The 21,314-nt window shown below is 40.0% G+C and overlaps 1 protein-coding gene across 1 annotated transcript in view; it reads left to right on the forward strand.

The window, feature by feature from the left end:
* Utp20 (UTP20, small subunit (SSU) processome component, homolog (yeast)) overlaps positions 1-21,314 on the forward strand; it is a 133,455-nt gene that overhangs the window by 3,111 nt on the left and 109,030 nt on the right. Inside the window, exons 2-5 of the mRNA XM_013019027.1 lie at positions 560-636; positions 760-881; positions 17,543-17,729; positions 20,133-20,248. Coding sequence (XP_012874481.1) covers positions 560-636; positions 760-881; positions 17,543-17,729; positions 20,133-20,248 — 502 coding nt within the window. The remainder of the gene's footprint in view (positions 1-559; positions 637-759; positions 882-17,542; positions 17,730-20,132; positions 20,249-21,314) is intronic.

Here is a 21,314-nt window from a genome sequence, read left to right on the forward strand (position 1 = left end):
GAGGCTGCAATGCTTGGTAAGAAATGTATGCATTATCCTGCCCATGCAATTGTAACCCCTCTGTACAGTATGTTCACAAATAAAATAAAATAAATACTATCATTAAAGCTACAGGTTCCAGTACCCACTGCATCTGGGGATCTTTCATCTTCAACAATCTATAGGATATTATTCATGAGGACATCCCTTCTTCAAATTCACTTCACATCCTTGCACCAGAGATTTCTTGTGTAGAAATGTAGAAGCTCTTCTGAATAGTCACTTTGTTTTGAAAATCAAGTAGTTAGAAGGGATGGGACTGACAAATGGTAGTGACTGAAATGGAAAAGGAATAAGTCTTCTCATTGCTTCATAGTTTATGTAAGGACAGAATCTGATCCAAGATCTCTTGAATTTTTTCCAGGAAACAGTCATTCCACAATCATCTGGGAACAATCTCCCTCATTTTTCTCTTCCCCATATGAATTTTTTTTCCCACTTATTAGTGGGAATCTTACCTGTCATTTAAAATAGATTCAATAGGGTGTTTCATGAAATATGTTACTGTTCCTAATTCTAGCTGCTCCTCAATCAAGTATATATTGCCTTCTTCTTTGAATCCCTTTAGTACGTTCTTCTCATTCACTAGCCTGCAAAGTAAGAGAGTATTACAGATATTTTTGTCAAGATTCTTCAATGAGGAGTAAGTATCTCATGAGGTCAAAGTAGGACTTAAAAGCTGCCCTCCATATCTGTTTCATTTTTCCCTCTGCCCTCCAGAGAGATTTTGTCTGCATTGCCAGTGGTACATGACCAGAAATGTGCACACCAATGCTTATGAATCCTTAATGGACAGAATTCACAGGCCAATTGGGACCTTTGAATTGGGACCTTACCTATTGGTAAGCTTATATCACAGGTCCCTAGGCCTCTCAACAAATCAGCAATGGCCAGACCAGGGCTGTCGTTGTGTCTGCCCAGCAATGAGAGGGTGGGGAAAGCAGGACTGGGTATCCATGTAGGAGATGGATGAGCTGGAGAAGCTCTGAATAACTCTTTCATTAATCACCTGTGTCTTGTATCATCTCTTGTGAGAAATCACAAGCTTTTGGGGAACAGCTTGCTCATCCTTGTAAATCCCCAGATACTGGCACTGTGTGTTGCATAAAGAAAATGCTAAACTTGTATTGGCACTGTTTTACAATCCCTGTTGGAACTGAGAAATTCCCAAGGATTTCTAAATACAAAATTGGGAAATCCAAGAGTAATCTTAATGGACCTTGAATGTAGGCTTGCTCATATGCTTTCCTCTCAAAAGGAAAAGCCTCTTTTGAGAGAAAAATTAAAGGAAAATATGCTTCTAACACAATTCCCTACTATCTTATGCTGAACCTTGAAATCACAATCACATTTTCTAGAGTATTCTGAGAAGACATCATATATTGTATTATTAATGTATATCTACATATGTGTATATATGATACATGTGTGTACACATATGTGTGTGTGTGAGAGAGAAAAAAAGTGAGAGAGAGAGAGAGAGGGAGGGAGAGTCCCACAGACATGGGCTTGGCATAAAATATGCATCAGGCTTATTAACTATATTGATTCATCTTTAACTTAAAGTAGATTCTGTTGGTTTTATCCACAAAATACTAGTATAATATTACTACAACTGTATGCTACATTGTAATTGACTGAAGCTTCTTATTTTTCCTCAGTTGAATTCTGCAACTGTCTCCTAATTTATCTCCCTGCCCTATAGTCTAGTTACTGCAGATGGCTCTGAATGTAGCGCTGCTTGCTCAAAATCTTCCTCTTGCTTCCAAAATACTTGGGTCTTAAACCTGGCAGGCAAATCCCTCTCAAATCTAGAGTCTGGGTATCAGCTTCTTTACCCATGGACTTCTTTCCACTCTTTTTTAAAAATTATTTTTATTGTAAATGTGATGTACAGAGGGGTTACAGTTATGTAGGTCAGGCAATGAATACATTTCCTTTTGAACAGTGTCACCTCTTCCCTCATTTTTCTTCCAGGTTTTTCCCTCCTGCTCCCCCTCCCCCAACAAGTTATATAGTTAATTTTCCACACGGTATCTAGTGAATATCACTGCTGAATTAGTTCACTCTTTGTCTCATTATTTCTGTGCTTCCTTTTACCCTCCTCCAAACAGATAAATTTACATATAAGACAAAAAGTACACAAATCAAAACAGCAACAGAAGGGGCAAAACAAAACAAAAGAAACACAGAAAGTAAAATTAAAAAACTCATTTCCATTTCTTGGAGTTCATTTCAATAAGCATCATTTTACATGACCATATGCACAGAGCTATTGAGCCTTTGTGATCCTCTCCTAAGAGTATCCTCCTGTGGTTTCACCATGCGAATGTTTGAGCACATCTAGTGTCTCTTGTCACAGGGTCTTGATAATGACCATTTTCTTCCCAGAATCCTCTTTTCCAGATACTCCTATGGCTTACCCCTTCATATCATTCCCAGGTTTCCTAAAGTGTCTATTCAAACTTGTCAGATGCTCCCTTCCCCCATTATTCTGCATAATATGTGGCCTTTCTCATTCTAGCCCCACCCTCCACCATTCGCCATTCTTTTATCTGATTTCTCCCACGACTTTACACCACCTGCATATCCCCTCCTAGATAGCAAGGTGTTGTTGACAGTGAGTGGTGATACAAGTAGATCAAATCATTTTATTTAGTACCTCACCTTTGGCTTATAAGGCATTCATTCTTCCCATTAGAGTGGATGGTTTTGTTTTCTTGAGCCCAAGAAACCAACCCCACTGAGCACATGGAACATGAGCTATCGTGTATTGCTTGGCTCTCATACATGAATCATGTATGATCTTCAGTGTCTCACTAGGTACTCAGGAAACAGCCAGACGTGGTGACTTACACCTATATCCTAGCTATTCAGGAGGCTGAGATCTGAGGTTCAAGATTCAAAGCCAGCTTGGGCAAGAAAATCAGTGAGACTCTTATCTCCAAGTAACTACCATAAAAACTGGAAATGGAGTTGTGGTTCAAGTGGAAGAACACTAGCCTTGAGCAAAAAACTCAGGGATAATGCCAAGGGCTTGAATTCAAGTCTCAAGACTGTGTGCTGGCGCACACGCACACACACACACACACACACACACACACACACACACACACACACACACCATAGGGAAGTAATCATCTTCTGTATGGTTTTCATCAATTTTTTCATTATTCATCTCCTTTTCATTAAGCATTTAATTACAAACATTGATAACTAAATATAGGGTTACTACATACAGAATAACTGTGTCTATTTTCAATGTAATTGGTTCTGTTTTAGCATAAATGGGTAATCATGCTAAAATACTCATTTCAATATAAAGGAAAAAAACTCCTGTTGGAGTTTATGTTAGGTATTTTTTCAACCTATGATGATACACACTCCAGGAGCCTTAATGGATATATGACTACTCTATATTACTTATTCATTTATGTATTTCATGTGTATTCCACTAGAGTGCTAGCTCTGTGAGAAGGGTGACATTGTTCTATTTCATTTCAGAGGGCTGAGGATGTAGCCTGGTGGTAGAGCATTTGACTAGCTTGTGCAAGAGCGTGCTATTTCCACCAACAGGCAGTGGTAGAAGATGGGGAGGAAAAAAATAACAGTACTTGACACATATAGACATTCAATAAACAGGAACAAAATTGAGAATTTACTAGAGATGTTGCTCTTGGTAGAGTGCTTGCCAAGAATGCACAAGGTCCTGCACTCATAATCCCCAGTAGCAACCAAAAGTCAAATTACGTTGTCAGTGAGAAAATATTTTGTTGTGTTTTAGAAAAACAGAAGCATGTATAGTTGATGACAATGATTATATTAAATGTACAAAAACATGGATGGGGAAATCTAAAAATAATAATAGCTATTAGGAAATTGTGATTATATGGGTGATTTTCTGCTAAAATATTCAGGTTTTTAAAAAATGTTACATTGTTTTATTTAAGTAAAATATAAAGTGTGTTGAAGTCTAAACCTGGATTCCAGTATTCATTGCTGAGGGATCGCAGGTAAATCTGAATCTTTATGCTTCTGTGGTAAATAGAAGGTCATAGGAGTTTCCAGATCTAAAATTCTGCCAACTTTGATCCCTCTCACTCCTTCCCTCTGAAGTTTCTATTCTTCACTGTGGGCCCAAAGTTAGAAACATTCTTAGAATGACAATAAGCCAATTACAAATAGGTGGGACTGCTTTCATTACTAATGGTCTTTATGATGAGTATATTCTTTAAAGCAATAGATTGTCTTGTTATTTGAGTCTGGCTGGTGGGAGGAAAAAATACCACTGTGGCATTAAGCACTTGCTCTTCTGGTTTGGGTGGGGTGATGGGCAGGCTGTAGGCTGGCACTAACTTCTCTTTGCCTTCCTAATGTATGACAGGGGAAACTAGCTTCTGTTGCTCATTTTGTGGAAGACTCTACAGGGTTGGAAGGCCAGTCTCATAAAACTTGTATGTGACAGGCTAAGTCGTTCATTTTCAGTAGAACCATTTCATGTTCATATGTGTCATCGCTCTGTGCTTTATAAGATGAATGACATAGGAAGGGAAATACTTTTTTAAATTCCTACCAGTCAGCAAATGATTATGTGTGTGTGTGTGTGTGTGTGTGTGTGTGTGTGTGTGTGTGTGTTGTGGCATTAGCTTCTTAGTTTCAAAATCTCTAATCCTAAGAAACAATTCATTTAGTTCATCTCCACATCAACTGTAACACACCCAATCCAGCTTTCATGATAGAGTAAAGGTAGCACACATGTGCACCAATCTATCATCCTTTTCTCAAAAGTCTTTCAAAGGAATGCACAAGTGTTGAGCTGTCTAGGATGATAGATGAAGTGGGTCAACATACTTGCATAAAATCCGAAAATAACCCAGCTTTTGAGCACAAGATGAGTTTCTTAGGACAATGTTGGGTGCCTGTGATTAGAAGAATCAATTTTAGGATTAAATAAGCTAACACATGATGAGTGTTGAAGCAACTCTTATAGCAAGTGATTGTTTTGTTTTATTAAGTAGTTGTATAAAGGAGTTATCATTCAACAAATCAGCTTATAAAGTACCAGTTTCAAGTACCAGTTTCTGGTATTCATTTCTTGGCCTGTGAGTTAAGTTTTTCTAAGTAATTACACTGTTTAAATTCTCCCTGAAAATACTATACTTAAGTTAATACATTTGTGTACACCTGTGCACAGTCTTCTATGCATTTATCTGTATATTTATAAATTAGTTGTAACTTTCATATAAGAGAGAAACATGTACCTTTTCTCTCTCTGGGCCTGACTTACATCATTTATTTTTTTTGCAAATAATATAAAATCATTCTTCCTAATGGATGAGTCAAATTCCATTTTGTATATACACCACATTTTCTGGATCCATTCATCCATCTGGGCTGTTTTCATACCCTGGCTATGGTAAATAATGCAGCAATGAATATGGTTATGCAGGTGGCTTTAGTATCCTGATTTGTAATCTTTGGAACAAAACTTTCCTTGCTTTGTAAATTATTACTATTATAGCCAAATACATTTGTGGTTCTCTTCTCTTCTAAAAGGAGAGAGTTGTTCAGGAGAGAGATTCTCATCCACTCCAATCATTATAGAAAAATTATAAAATTTATTATAAATTATTATATATAATATATTAAATAATATATTCAATTTTATTATAAATATTAGTATAAATATATCCTTAGTTTAACCAAAGGGATATTACCTGATATCATGTATAGAGGAATATATTTGTAAATGACATTATCAATACACATGTAATGAATACCTGTTATATATAAGATCTGAACTAGGGACTGAGAGAAAAAGAAACATATCACAAACACTATTCTTTTTTTTTTAAGTTTTTTTTTTTTTTTTTTTTTGCTTATGTGGTGCTGAGGAATTGAACCCAGGGCTTCAGGCATGCAAGGCAAGCGCTCTACCACTGAGCCACCTTCCCAGCCCACAAACACTATTCTTGACTCAAAGAACTTGCTATTTTGTTGTGGAAACTACTGAGAAAGCTAAACCAGCAACAATAAAAACTATAATAGCAAGAAATTATTCACAAAAAGAATTGATATTTTGTTTTGTTTTTGTTAGTATGATAGTCAGCCCTAACATTTTTGTTCTTTTATAAAACAAATCTGAAAAAGATGTAAATAGAATATTCGTTCATCTAACAGTCTAAGTAACCTAGTGGTGAATCCTTATCTCAATGTAGTTTCCTGTTCTTTCATTTGTGTTGTAATTTAATTTTTGTAGTTCAGGTTTAAGATGTACTTCTCCAGTTCCTAAAACTCAAAATGATGAAAGAAGCTCAGTGCCAAGATATTTGTTTAAACATTGTTTGGGGGCATTTTATGTGTAAGTTTCCTTGCCCTCCCTAATGTGGGTGGGCTGTCTAATCTCTTGAAGACCTGAACAGAATAAGAGACTGAATAAGGGAATATTCTTTTTGAGTATCTTAGGGCTGAGACCTCAAACTTTTTCTTTGTACTTAAACTAAAACTTACACTGTGAACTTTTCTGAGTTTCCAGCTTGCTGGCTGGAGACAAGCCTACATAGTCATATGATCTCCTTCCTTATAGTAAGTTACTGTATAATAATTTTTAATTATTATGACTAATATATGTAATTAATATATGGGATATATGTTATAATGGCCCTATTTCTCTGGAGAAGCCAGACTAATAAATATAACTAATAAAAGACCACAAAACAGTTTGGAACTAAAGGGCAATGAAGTCATTCTTAATTCAAAGCTTAGTATCATAAGATCTCCATTTATTCATGAGTACAAAATGAGTGTCATTAAAAAAAAGTGACTTCACTGATGATTGGCATCTCTTCCTTTCTGCCCAGACCTAGGAAATCTGGTAAGAAAGCCAGATTACTCTCTCCTTTGTTGCTGCTAGTAAGTTGAATGGGAAGTTTAAATCAGGTATGGGAACCCTCACACTAAACCTATCCCATAAACATAAAAAAAGTCTTTAAAAAAATGTAAATGGATCTCTGTTCCTTGATATCTCCCACCCCCTTGTTTTTTTCTCCCCCCTTAAGAGATACCCTCTTTCTCCAGAAGCCTCATGCTATAAGCAAGGGGCCCTCTTAGAGGAAGAGAGGTATCAATAATTTTGACATCCTTGTCAAATTTTGGATGACAATTTCCCCTCTTTCCCAAAAGCAGTCACAACAATAGCAGTAACACCAGCTGAATTCGTGGATTGTTGTGAGTTTCAGAGAGAACATAGTAAAAGTGCAGAGCTTTATTACCATATAGCGGGCGCTCATGAAGTTGTGATAAAATTTATAGAATTATAATGTAATTTAGAAAAGTGTTTTTCTAGGTGTTGGAAAAGTAAAGTAAAATAATGGGTCCTTGTTGTTATTTCTGTTAGCACATGGCCAATGTTTTTGTTTTTGTACATGGATGAAAAGCCACAACTGGTAATTCGCATGACACTGATAAAGTATTTGTTTCAGATCCATTCAAAATTTCTCAGTCCTAGGTCTCACATTCATGTTGATAAGAATCTGCGATTCTGTTCCCTCATGGCAGTAAACTAGAGAAAATGGAGGGTGGCTGGCCTCACCAGCACAGGTTGAGGAAGGGAGACCTCCCACTGGGATGCTGGAGATGGTGAAACAGAGGAGCTGGAATGTGGTCCAACTTACCCTACCTGTGAAAGAATTAAGTGACAGATTCTCATACACACCCCGAACAAATCACCTACTAGATGGAATTGGAAACGAGACAGGATCTAATTGTATTTTTTTTTCAAAACTCCTCTAGGATTTCCAGAAGTAGTAGAACCGTGGAAAGCCCCAGTGTTTGTCTTAATAGTGACTAATAATGGTGGGTTTGTAAAATTGTGCCCTTCCTCATGCAAGCTAAATACGAACTTAGTGCAACTCCACTAGAAGGAACTGGTTGTGGCAAGTTTGTAATTCCATATCGAGTGAATGTCTGTGAGCTAGCTACAGAAAGTAATGGAGGGAAATCCCCACCTCAAGGAACTACCAGGACCTAGTTGGAGAATGAACTGGCAGATCTAGAAGACAACTTAGAAGTCTTCCAGGAAGAACTTCCCCTCTAGGTCAGAAACATCATCAGGATTGTGAGCACATTTCTGGGAGCAATCAATCTAATCTTTCCTGGTAGATGCTGTTCTGAAAGAAGTCCTGCAGAATCATTATGTAACATTTGGACTAAGGTGATCCATTGGTCTCTTATCCCCATTGCTTTTGAAAATACTGACCGCTACTTTTCAGAGATAAAAAGATGACCAGATATTGTGGTCAATGTGCTTCCTAAAATTTTCTTATTAAGATAAATTCATTGTACAACAGGGTTTCAGTGTGATAACTTTTTCAGAGTATACTTTGATCAAATTTACCCTATGTTGCTCTTGCTTAAGCACACTCCCTCCTTTTTAACTCTCTCCTTTTGAGTACATATCATGGTGCTATATCCATAAGTTTCCTTAAAATAGCGATTTTAAATTCTCTAGCCAAGAGTTCATTCATCATTGGCTACCTACTAGTTGCTATCTGGTACCTTATGTGGACCAAAAGCTCTTGATATTTGTTGATATAAAACCTCATCTGTAGCTGGGTGCTGGTGGCTCACACCTGTAATCATAGCTACTCAGGAGGCTGAGATCTGAGGACCACAGTTCAAAGCTAGCCCAGGCAGGAAAGTCCGTGAGACTCTTATCTCCAATAAACCATTAGAAAACTGGAAGTGGCACTGTGGCTCAAGTGGTAGAGCACTCACCTTGAGCTGAAGAGCTGAGGGACAGCGCCCAGACCCAGAGTTCAAGCCTCATGACTGATAAAAAGAAAATCATCTGTGCATTGAAGGATTGGCCATGTCTTCATAATCTGGCTTTCTATCTCTATGTACTGAAATTCTCCACAGACTGCTTATGTTCTCTGAGCCTATTGTTAAATCTGTTATTTCAGCATTGGATGGCACATTAAAATCCAGGTTTGCTGTGAACCTGCTATGGATGTTGTAGCACTAGAGAATGTTCCAAGCCCATGTTTCTTGTTATGATGTTCAACATTGGAGGAGTGCCTAAAATACAGTCCATCCCTGTTCCCCTTCTTCTTGGGACTGGTTAGGCCCAGATACTTCATCCATTGTCCCGAGCCTTTGGTCAGAAATTCCAAGGCTCCTAATTCCCTGTGGAGTATCCAGCCTGGGCTCCAATTCCATCTTTGTGGCCACCAATGACACACCAGTATGTCAACATTGGACTATACCCCCAAGACCAGTGCAGCACTGGATGAGACCACAGCTGCGTGTTTATGTGTTGCTTACTGCTGACAGACTACAGCAACCGGGGCTGGGAAGGTGGCTCAGTGGTAGAGCGCTTGCCTTACATGCCTGAGGCCCTGGGTTCGATTCCCCAGCACCACATAAGCAAAAAAAAAGAAAAAAAGCCGGAAGTGGCGCTGTGGCTCAAGTGGTAGAGTGCTAGCCTTGAGCTGAAGAGCTGAGGGACAGCACCCAGGCCCAGAGTTCAGGCCCCACGACAGGACCCAAAAACAAACAAACAAACAGAAGATAGACTACAGCAACCATCATCTGTGATTCTGGCCAGAATAGAGATCAGATATACTTGGATGGGTATCTCTACCTAGCACCATTCCAGTTGCTCCATCCATGACCTCTGGGGTAGAGATGGGGACCATTAGGATCCTCCTGGTATTAGCGCTTCACCAGTTCAGCACTGATTTCCACTGTTTTATACCCAGTGAATAAAGTGTTCCACGCTAGACTGCCCAAGGGCAGTCTTTTGGCCACCAAAGAATGCTAAGGTAGGTCTACACCTGAGTCTTATACCTCACAAGCACCTGTACAGTCTCAGAAGTGTACCCAGGCTTACACTCTAGTTGGCAGCATAAAACACCTGCCCTTATGCAGGTCTAGAGCACTGTTTGTAAGCATTGCCCTGGAGATAGCTTCACTACTCTAAGTTGGGGGAATGGTGTGGAAGATAATCCCCAGGGCTCCTGCTAGAATGAATTGTATCTGAGTCTCACAGTTGCAGGTACCTTGCAGTCTGGAGGATGGGGAGTTAGGCTCTAGGTCCAATGTAAGGCCAGTAGTTAGGTAGGTCAAAAATTGAGTCTGCCCTCAAAAGCACAAGTTTCTACCTGATGCTAAAGTATATCTAGAACATCCCTCTGAAAGTTCTGGTCTGCACATGGAGGCCTTTATTTATTTTCATAGCAGGCCTAGTTAGCAATGAGCTCCAAGACAAAGTCCTATGCTAGCTTTTGTACCTTGCTCTCTAGTGAGAGAGATCTTGCCTCTGCCTTGTTGCCAAAGCCTGAGGAGGGTTGGTAGAAACAGTCCTTTGGCTACCTGGCTCACACAGTTCAATGTTTCAGTCTGCAAGTGCTGACCTGGATGCAGGGATCAGGATGTATTGCTTCATACTTCATTCTATTCAGATGGACCTGGCACTGGATTTCAAGTCTAGATCTGGGCTTGATGCCTTCTCCCTCCTCTAAGTATCCTCTCCACATTGCTTTTGAGTTGGGGGAAGAGTGATGTGGGCAACTTTTTCCTTCCTGTCTTCTTCAAGATGTCTCCTCTCAGTTTTATACTAGGACCACACATCATGGACTTATGAAGGTATTTTGGTACGTGAAGGTTCAAACTGGTAAGTCCGTAGGGAAACACTTTCTAGATCTTGCTTAGCATCCTCTTACTCAATTCTTCAGCTTAAATATCCGTTTAACTGGCATGACCTTTAGCTAAGATTAGAGATAGGTCAAAGAGCATAAGCACCTAAAATATGTATAAATGTATATAATCCAACAATTCAGAGCACCTGTGATATAAAGGTCGTTGGCTAGTTGCTGTGATGGGTATAGAAATATACAAAAACATGACCCCTGTCCTTTCAGATTTGTATCTCATTTAGATTCCCCACAAAGACAACATATATAATCTTCCTGGCATAGAGCAAGTGCTTAGTACTTATTTGTTCTCTACTCTATTCTCCCCCTTATACATTCTTTTTTTTTTCTTTTTTGGTCCAGTCCTGGGTCTTGCACTGTCCCTGAGCTTCATTTTTGCTCAAGTCTAGAGCTCTATCCCTTGAGCCACAGCTCCACTTCGGCTTTTTTGGGTAGTCTAGTGGAGATAAGAGTCTTATAGACTTTCCTGCCTAGGCTGGCTTCCAATCATGATCCTCAGATCTTAGCCTCCTGAGTAGCTAGGGTTACAAGTATGAGCCATTGGTGCCAACTCACATTCTTGTTCTTAATGCAAATGAGAGAGTTCTATGAAATGGACCACAGAACCTCTGAGCCCTGCAAGTATTGAAAACACTTGAATACATGCAGCAGATTTAACTTTAGAATACAGTCAGAATTTCCAGAGTAAATAATTTGTAGCCTCATTATTCTAGTTTTGGCTTGCTAGAGGGAATGGAAAGTAACTATATGTAGAAATGACAGTACAAATTCTAGGTACTGTGTGATTCCACAGTAAGCCTTGTCCTGTTGACCCCATCCAGTTAAAGTACTGGCAGTTTTTCACCACAGATCTGACACAGATGGATACTAAGGAAAAGTTGGTATGGAGGAATCCCCAGATACTCCTCACATTATTTATTCTTGCTCAGTTGAAAGAGCCACAGAGCCTGCTTGCCCTCCCAAGGATCCTGCTGTCGAAAAAAGGACCTGAAAACCCCATCAGAGAGGTCCCTGAGAATATTGGAGGAGTCACTTTTTACTTTCTAAGAACAAGGTAAATGGCAATTTCTAGTTGCCCAGAGCTGAGCATAGTGCCTGACATATTATTAGTACCCGCAATATCCTGTGTTCATTGAGTAATGAATGAACTAAAAGTGTTACCCAAGAAATTCCCAGTTCTGTCTCACCCCTTAGGATTCAAACTGAATGACACTCATGAGCATATGCATACTTCCTATTTTTGAATTATTTTCTTAATATTCAGTTAGGAACTATATTCAAATAGGAGTGTTTGAATTATATTCCTTTTTCCCAGGTAACAGTGGATGAGATTAAATTAAGAATCAAGACCAAAAAAACAAAAAAAAGAATCAAGACTAACCAGTCTTGTTTTAGGATCCATGTCCTTAACCACTATGCAACACTGCCTCCCAAGAATAATGGGAGAAAAATATTTACTCAACTATGCCTTCCTCTCAAAGAGATACTTGAAGTTGTATATAGCTACATAGGTTTGGGCATATACCTCTGTCCTAGAAAGGCAGCACAATCTGAAATCCTGACTTCTTTTCTATCTGCTTAGTATCTCAGAACTCAAAAATGCAGTTCAACTGAATAAGGAAGAAAAACTTCACAAAAGAAACCAAGCAATGGTTTGCAAGTACCACTTTCATATACCCACCGATACGTAGAAAACTATCAACCAGAGCTGGGCACTAGTGGCTCACACTTGTAATCCTACATACTCAGGAAGCTGAAATCTGAGGATCAGGGTTCAAAGCTACCTAGGCAGAAAAGTCCATGAGATTCTTATTTCCAAAAACTGGTAGTGGCACTGTGGCTCAAAGTAGTAGAGCACTAGCCTTGAGTGAAAAAACTCAGGGACACTGTCTAGGCCCTGAGTTCAAGCCCCACAACCGACAATAATAATAATAATAATAATAATAATAATAATAATAATAATAATAATAACATGAACCAGGATTTAATCTGATGTTCTCCTGGGGGAAAAAAAAACCTTATATTTAACTTAAGGTGTACTACTTCAGACTTGCTTCCTAGTGATGTCATTGACGCCAAATAAATCAGTTGATTTGGATCACTTAGAAGTCTACCCCCATCCCCTTGGCCCTACACTTCTCTCCTTGACCCCAGCTCCCTACTTGTCAAGCACACGTTTCCTAGTGTTTATTTCGGTGGACTATGAGTTAGCCTTTCTAGGAATATGGATGAGGGTAATGATGAAAGGGGTGACATCTATCAAGATGCATTGTGTTCATAAACTGCTTTGTCGAATGGCAAATCCTTTGTACAACTACTTAAAGAGAATAAAAATATATTTTTTAAAAGCTCAGGTCATTACTAATTCTTTTTTTAATTAAGTAGCTGTACAAAGAGGTGTGAATTGCGCAAGTCAGGTATGAGTGCAATGCAACTTGACCAATGTCACCACTGCCATTGTTTTTCCCCATTTCCCTCCTCCCATCCCCACCCTGAAGCTCAATTTTTACATGACATACATTGAATATAGTGACTGCATTTGCGCACTCGTCCTCTCTCCATTTGTGTACCCCCCCCCATGGTCCTCCCCTTCCTGAACATGTTTCTGCTTCCTGGTATTCATGTTGTTAAACAGTTGTTCAGAGGAATTCCACCACTGGACTCCTCTCCTAAATATACCATCCTTTAGTCAGTTTGGCTGTGTATATATGCATAAAACCCTGTATATGTTATGTGTATTTGTATTTTAGATCTAACTTCCACATATGAGAGAAAACATGCACCTTTTGTCTCTCTGGGCCTGATTTATTTATCTTACTCTCCTATCCTGACTTGTAATATTCAGGGTATCTGACCAAGAGTGGTATTGCGGGGCGGGGGGGGGGGGGGGAGGGTGGAAAGGTGGCTCAGTGGTAGAGTGCTTGCCTTGCATGCCCTGGGTTTGATTCCTGAGCACTACATAAGCAGAAAAAGCTAGAAGTGGTGCTGTGGCTCAAGTGGTAGAGAGCACTAGCCTTGAGCTGAAGAGCTGAGGGACAGCACCCAGGCCCAGAGTTCAGGCCCCATGACTGGAAAAAAAAAAAAAAAGAAAAAAAAAGCGTGGTATTACTGGATCATTACTAATTCTTTTTAAATTTTTCATTGTTATTATAAAGGTGATATACAAAGGGGCTACAGTTATATACATCAGATATGTTTCTTTTTGAACACTGTAACCCCTTGCCTCGCTCTCTCCCAGTATGCCCCTCCTGCTGCGACCCAGTTATATGCCTTTTGCTATGCCTCCCTTACACTCCCAAAGACAGATAAAATGAACAAACCAGACAAAAAGAAAAGAAAACAAAAACAACACAAGAACTGTTGTGTCCATTTCCTGGAGCTCATTTGATAACTATTATTTTATATGATCAGATGTACATAGGCATTGTGCTTTTGTGTTCCTCCAGTAAGAGTATCTCCCTTGGGTCTTACTGTGTGTGAATGCCTAGAGTCCATATAATTTATGATGTCTCAGTGGATTTTATGTCTAGCTTCTGGCAGATGAGAGAAAACATGCACTGAGCTTGGCTTACCTCACTTAACATGATTTGTTCTAGCTCCCTCCTTTTCCCTGCAAATGACATAATACTCTTTCTGTTGGCTATGTAAAATTCCACTGTGTATAGATACCACATTCTTTGGATCCACTCATCTATTTGGGGGCATCTGGACTGTTTCCATAACTTGGCTATTGTGAATAGTGCAGCAATAAATATGGATGTACAAGTGTCTTTATGATACCTGGCTTGGGATGTTCTAGAAAGCTGCCCAGGAATAATATAGCTGAGTTGTAGAAAGATATATGTTTGGTTTTTTGAGGAATCTCCAAACTGCTTTCCAGAGTGGTTGTGTTATGGTTTACATTCCCAACAGCATTGCAATAGGGTTCCTTTTCCCCCACGTCCCTGCCAACATTTGTTGTTTGAATTCATGATGTTGGCCGATCTAACTGGGGTAAGATGGAATCTCAGAGTGGTTTTGCTTTGCAGTTCCTTTATGGCCAGGGATGATGAGCATTTCCTCATGTGTTTTTCTCGCATTCTTACTACTTCTTTTGAACAGTCTTAGCTCCCTTGCCCATTTATTGATTGTTTTAGTGGCTTTAAGAGGGGTTAGTTCTTGAGCTGCTTGTATATTTTGGATATTGGGCCTTTGTTGGATATATTGCTGGTAAAGATCTTCTCCCAGCCTGTTGGCTGTCTTTCTAGTTTAGTAGCTATGTCCTTAGCTATGCAGAAACGTTTTATTTTGATGTAATCCCATTTGTCAAGTCTCTCTCCTATCTGCTGTCATTATTAATTCTTCTTTTTGCCAGTCCTGGGGCTTGAACTCAGGGCCCAGGCACTGTCCCCAAGTTTCTTTTGCTCAAGGATAGCACTACCACTTCAGCCACAGTGCCACTTTTGGCTTTTTCTGTTGATGTGGTGCTGAGAAATTGAACCCAGGGCTTTTTGCATGCTAGGCAAGCACTCTACCACTAAGCCACATTCCCAGGCCATGCATTACTAATTCTTAAAGCTCACAAATATATGAAAAAGCAAAGAAATGCAAACATGTCACTGAAAATATAGATTTTCTTAAATATAAGGTAATAATTTCATGAACTAATTTTTAATAAAAACAAAAGTGAAAAATAGCACAGTAGTAGCTACTAAACAAAGATTTCCACTCTAAGAGTTATCTTTGATCATAGAAAACATGACACTACTTGAAGAATTTTGTAGTCAGCCATGGTGGTTCACAAGTATAATCCTAGCTATTCAGGAGGCGAAGATCTCCATTCCAAGCCAGCCCCAGGCAGAAAAGTCATCAAGAATCCAGCTCCAATTAACTAGCAAATACCCAGGCCAGAGGCAAGGCTCAAGTATTAAGACTGCCAGCTATGAGCAAGCAAGCCTAGCAAGTAGAATATCCTGAGTTCCAGCCATGATATAGTTTTATCTTTCTCTCCCCTACTGTTATCCAAGGATGGCTTAATGTCAGAGGCTTAATGTCTACTGTAAGCTATTTGTAAAATGTGCTCCAGTGAGCAGTTATATCAAATCACTGCTAGAGTCCAGTCCAGAACTAACAAATCAGAATATGTGGAGATCATGCCTGAGAATCTGCATTTTAGTTAACCCCCTCCCTTGTTCACTATTTGTTCACTAATGTACCCACTGTGTCAAGTGCTGTGGACCTTGAACAGATTGTATTAACTCCTTCATTTGAATCCCAGAGGTATTTAGCTTCCATACATTCACTGAGAGCCCTGCTTCCCTCCCAGTTCTGCTGTGACACTACAGGAAGTGAAATATATACATAAACTCTGAGCTTTATCTTCTTACTTTCATGATAGGTGTTTACTTAGGGTTTTAATTTCACACGATCGGATTTACAGGTTAGCCCGTTTCCCAGTTCCAGGTTAATGTATGAAAGACACCCTGACAAATGATCACTGGAAAAAATAAATGACCAACTTGCTGTCAACGTGTCACTGGTTGTTTTGCCCATTTGGATGTGGGTTTTAATCTCTGCAGTTCTTTTCATCCAACTCTGATGGCTTTGAAGGCAGCATTTGTTGCTGTGACTTTGGCCAAATAAAGATAACAATTATCTCCTAGTTCTTTCCTTTTTTTTTTTTTTTGGTCAGTCGTGGGGCTTGAACTCTCGGCCTGGGCACTGTCCCTCAGCTCTTCAGCTCAAGGCTAGAGCTTTACCACTTGAGCCACAGTGCCATTTCTAGTTTTCTGGTGGTTTTTTTTTTATTGGAGATAAGAGTCTCATGGACTTTCCTGCCCAGGCTGGCTTTGAACCACGATCCTCAGATCTCAGCCTCCTAAGTAGGTAGGATTACAGGCGTGAGCCACTGACACCAAGCTTATTTCCTAGTTCTTAAAAAAACAAAAAAAAGGGAAAGAAAAGAAAGAACAGCAAGCCAAGTGCCTGTGGCTCATACCTGTAATCCTAGCTAATCAGGAGGCTGAGGAATGCAATTTGAAACCAGCCCAGGCAGGAAAGTCTGTGAGACTGTTATCCCCAATTAACCACCAAAAAGCCAGAAGTAGAGCTGTGGCTCAAGTGTTAAAGCACTAGTCTCGGGGGGGGGGGGGGGGGCGGGTGGAGAAGCCCATGAACAGCACTTGAGGCCCTGAGTTCAATCCCCAGGGATGGCACAAAAAAAATTTTAAAGAACAGCAGATTCGATGAAAATTAGCATTGATAAGCATGTAGAATATTTTATCACAAGAATAAAATTATTTCTGAGGCCCTTCTTGAGGCTGGCTTTGTGTAATGAGAAAAAGAGTAATTTTTGTTGTTTTTGTTGCTATCACCGTGAAGTATTTACTACAAGAGGTAGAAGGACCCAAAGCTGAAACAGACTGTGTGAGCTTAAATTCGGACTCTCATTTCCTAGTTCTTGAGCTTCAGAAAGTCAGTTATACTGTTTCTGCTTTCTCGTCTACAAAATGGGGACAAATAAACCATCCTTCAGATACTAAAGGCAACAGATTACTCTGCTTTCCATTATTGTAACAGGACACCCGAGGCAGGTTTCTTTATAAAGAAAAGAGTTTGGAAGTCCAAGTAGCATGGCGAAGCCCTTGCGAGGTTTCCCCTTGACTGCATCCCATCATGGTGACAGCACATCTATGTGTGGTCTGGCTTCCTTAAAAAGCCACCAGGCTCCACCCTAATGACCTTCTCCAGGTTCCACCTCTAAACCCTTTAGTCAGATTAACTGTTTATCTTCTTAATACCAATGGCAGAATATTGTAGGGACTGAATTTGTACAGGAGTTCCAAGGGGCAGTGATATTTAAGCCAAGCAGGTCAACCTCCAAAGTCCACCTCTTCTCTGTCAGCGCCTTCAAATTGTTATATCATTCATACTTCCATCAAGAGGGAAAATCTACTTTTCCATCCTTTGAGAAATGGGTGTTGGCCAGCAACGCCGGCAAGTGTGATACAACCAGATGATTCTAAAGCAGTTATAAATACAGAGCCCTTGGAATTAGCACCATGAAACCTCTTTTACTATTAATATATGCTAATAAAAATTAAGAAAAAGGGGGTGGGGAAGAGAAGGAAGGAAGGGGAGGGGAAGGGAGGAAGAAGAGGAAGGGGAAAGGAGAGGGAGAGGAGAGAGAGGATAAAGCAGAAAAAGGAGAGGGCTGTAAAGAAAAGGGGAGACAGAGAGAGCAACCCCAGCTTACTGCGGATGTGTGATTGGAATCCCCCCACCCCCCCTTGAACACAGCAGCTATTCTACTGCCTCAGCTGGGCCTGAGTTTCCTTATGGGATCCCTTCCACTATTCATCTTAAATACTGGTGTCTCGCAGGATTGGTTTTCTTCAAAACTACTACAGTTTCACCAAAGATACACCAAAATATCTCCAGGAATCCAACAGGTAACTGAAAAAAATGTCAGGTGTAGCCAATATGGCCTAGTAGTAACACTTTATCAAAAGTACTTCCAGATCTTTAAATTAGAAGCAGAACTTGAATTTCCAGATTTAGCAACCAAAAACTCAAGATTCTCATGTAATATTTAGTACATGCTTATGATATATATATATATATACACACATTTATATACATACATATATGATAAGATTGTGCCCTCATGCATGTGATAATGCTTTATTTTTTTTAAAGCAGACCTGGAGGCAATGGGTTAGGCCCTCTTCTACTGTTTGCCATGTAAAGAAGCCATATTCTGTATTTGTGGAACTGATGTCGTGAAATTGAACTTTGAGCCAGAACTGTAAGAAACATAATTTTCTTGTTATAAATTTCCCAGTCTGTGGTATTTTGTTATAGCAGCAGGAAGAGACTAAGATGAGGTCATATTGCATTAGAGTGAGCCCTAATCAAACACCAGCATCTTTAGAAAAGGAAACAGTGGATACACAGACACAGAGAGATGAATTTGGGGGCAAGAATGCCAGGCAAAGATGTAAGCAGCAGTCAACATGATGCAGTTACAAGCCAAGAGAATGGCTGGTGTGTTCGTCCCTGTTTATCACTGGGACAACATACTCAAGAAAATCACTTTGACAAGAAATGTACTCATTACCTTACATATATAACTTTCAACTCCTTGACAATAAAATTAAATTTAAAAAAAATCATTTAAGGAAGAAAGAACTATGTGGGTTCACAATTTCATAAGTTTCCAGTCTGCGATCCCTTGGCTCCACTGTGCCCAGGCCCATATACGATGAGGCAGAGGATTATGGTACGGAGCATGTGTTGGAGTGAAGTGCTGTTTTTAAGGTGGACAGGAAGCAGAGAGAGTACAGTGACCAGAACTGGCTAGAGGGGACACAAACAAGCAAGAGGAGACACACTCCTAGCAACCTACTTCCTCCAATCAAGTCCCACCTTCCACCTGCCACAACTTCCCAACAGTCCATTCAATAATGAATTGATTGGTTAGGTCAGAGCCGACAGGATTCAATAACTTCCCAAAGGTCTCTCAGCGGCAATCAATTCTTTAACACATGAATTTTCTGGGGGAATATGTCATATCCAAACTATGATAGCCAGAGAACAGGGCTCTAGAAGAGGCAGGAAAGAGCATGGCCCTATACTGACATTTTGATTTTGGATTTTTAGCTTCTGGAATTGTGGGAGAATAAACTCCTATAGGTTTTTGTTTTGTTTTGTCTGTTTTTTGTCAGTCATGGGGCTTGAACTGTGAGCCTGGGCGCTGTCCCTCAGCTCTTCAGCTCAAGGCTAGCCCTCTACCACTTGAGCACTACTGCCAGTTTTCTGGTGTTTTATTGGGTGGACTTTCACGCCCAGGCTGGCTTTGAACCATGATCCTCAGATTTCAGCCTCCTGAGTAGGTAGGATTACAAAACTCCTATAGGTTTTTTTTTTTTTTTTTGTCAGTCGTGGGGCCTGAACTCTGGGCCTGGGCACTGTCCCTTAGCTCTTCAGCTCAAAGCTAGCGCTCTATCACTTGAGCCACAGCGCCACTTCTGGCTTTTTCTGCTTATGTGGTGTTGAGGAATTGAACCCAGGGCCTCATGCATGCAAGGCAAGCACTCTACCACTGAGCCACCTTCCCAGCCCCTACAAAACTCCTATAGTTTTAAGCTAACCAATGTGTAAGATACTTGCTACAGCAGCCATAGGTAACTAAGTTGGCCTTTTCCTCTGCCATCCCCCTGGTGACAAAGCACTTGTACATGATGGTTCTGAGGCACAGACAAGAGGAATAACAATAAAAAATCAGCTCGGCCAGGGGCTCATACCCTGGTTTAATATAAGCATTTTGGTTATTCTCCAGGTAATTATTGGACCTCAGCTATGTTAAGTTGGAAATCCATCTGTTTGTCCTACCACAAGGCCTGGAGAAGGCTCAAATGCAGTCCATGGGCAGTGCTGTGAACAGCTCTGAATTAACTGAGTCTCTGTTCCTAGGACCAAGTCTACACCTTTGTCTGTACCTTAAGATGTCTAAGGTAAGTTTCTAAGATATCTTCCCTTATAATAAATTCCTGCTTGTCACTTCAGCTAGGTTGAGTTGGTTTCACTTAAGGCGCTCTGCTCTTTGCTACCTGAAGAACCAAAGCACCTAGTTGATAATTGCCTCTGTGGTAAATGGTAAAGAGCCCACGTAGGTAGGTATATTTGTTTTCTAAGGCTACCGTCACCAAGTACCATAAACTGGGTAGCTTAATCAGCAGACTTTTATTGTGTCACAGTTCTGCTGAAGCAAAAATGCAAAAGATGGCCAGGGTTTATTCCTTGCGAGAGCTGTACGGAAAAGATAAGATCTACTCAGGGCCTCTCTCCTTGGCTCATAATCAATCTTCTAATTCAAACAGCATTCTCTCTGTATGCATGTCTGCTTCCCAGTGTCCTCTATGTTTTTTTTATAAGTTCTCCCCGCCCCTTTTATGACCTCATTTTAACTTGATTATCTCTATAAAGGCCCTATCCAAATAGGATCCCATTCCCAGGTTCGGAGGGTTAGGCTTCAGTGTGTGAACTTGGGAAGGCTGAGATTTAACCGGTAACTGTAGGATAGCCCAGCAGAGACAAGAAATCCTGTGATGTTTACAAAAAATTAGTATTTCACACTTTGTGTTCAAACACAGGGTAAGTTATATTTGGCAATAGTCCCTACCTTGTTTATTCAAATATGGCTGGGATCCAGGGTGAAAGACAAGAATGCCAACTCTAATTTCACTAAAGATTTAGGCCCAGGAACTTTGTTTAATCCTCTTTGGTCTGATACCACCCAGTGAAATATCATGGTACTTAAAATATCTCCTCAGAGCCTACTGGTTGTATTTCTAAACTCATTAAGTTTTACTTTGCTCTGGTGCGTATTTTGGGGCTTGTTTTCCTCTCAAAATTCATAAGTTGAAACCCCAACAACCCACACCTCAACAGCCAATTAGCGCAGATCAGATCATGACTGTGTTTGAAGATAGGGCCATCAAAGTAGTGATTAAATGAAACTGAAGCAGCCTTGGGGTAGGCCTGAATCCCATCTGACTGGATTCCTTATAAGATGAAATC

Source organism: Dipodomys ordii, unplaced genomic scaffold (assembly GCF_000151885.1).
Source record: "Dipodomys ordii isolate 6190 unplaced genomic scaffold, Dord_2.0 Scaffold3, whole genome shotgun sequence".
Lineage (NCBI taxonomy): Eukaryota > Metazoa > Chordata > Mammalia > Rodentia > Heteromyidae > Dipodomys > Dipodomys ordii.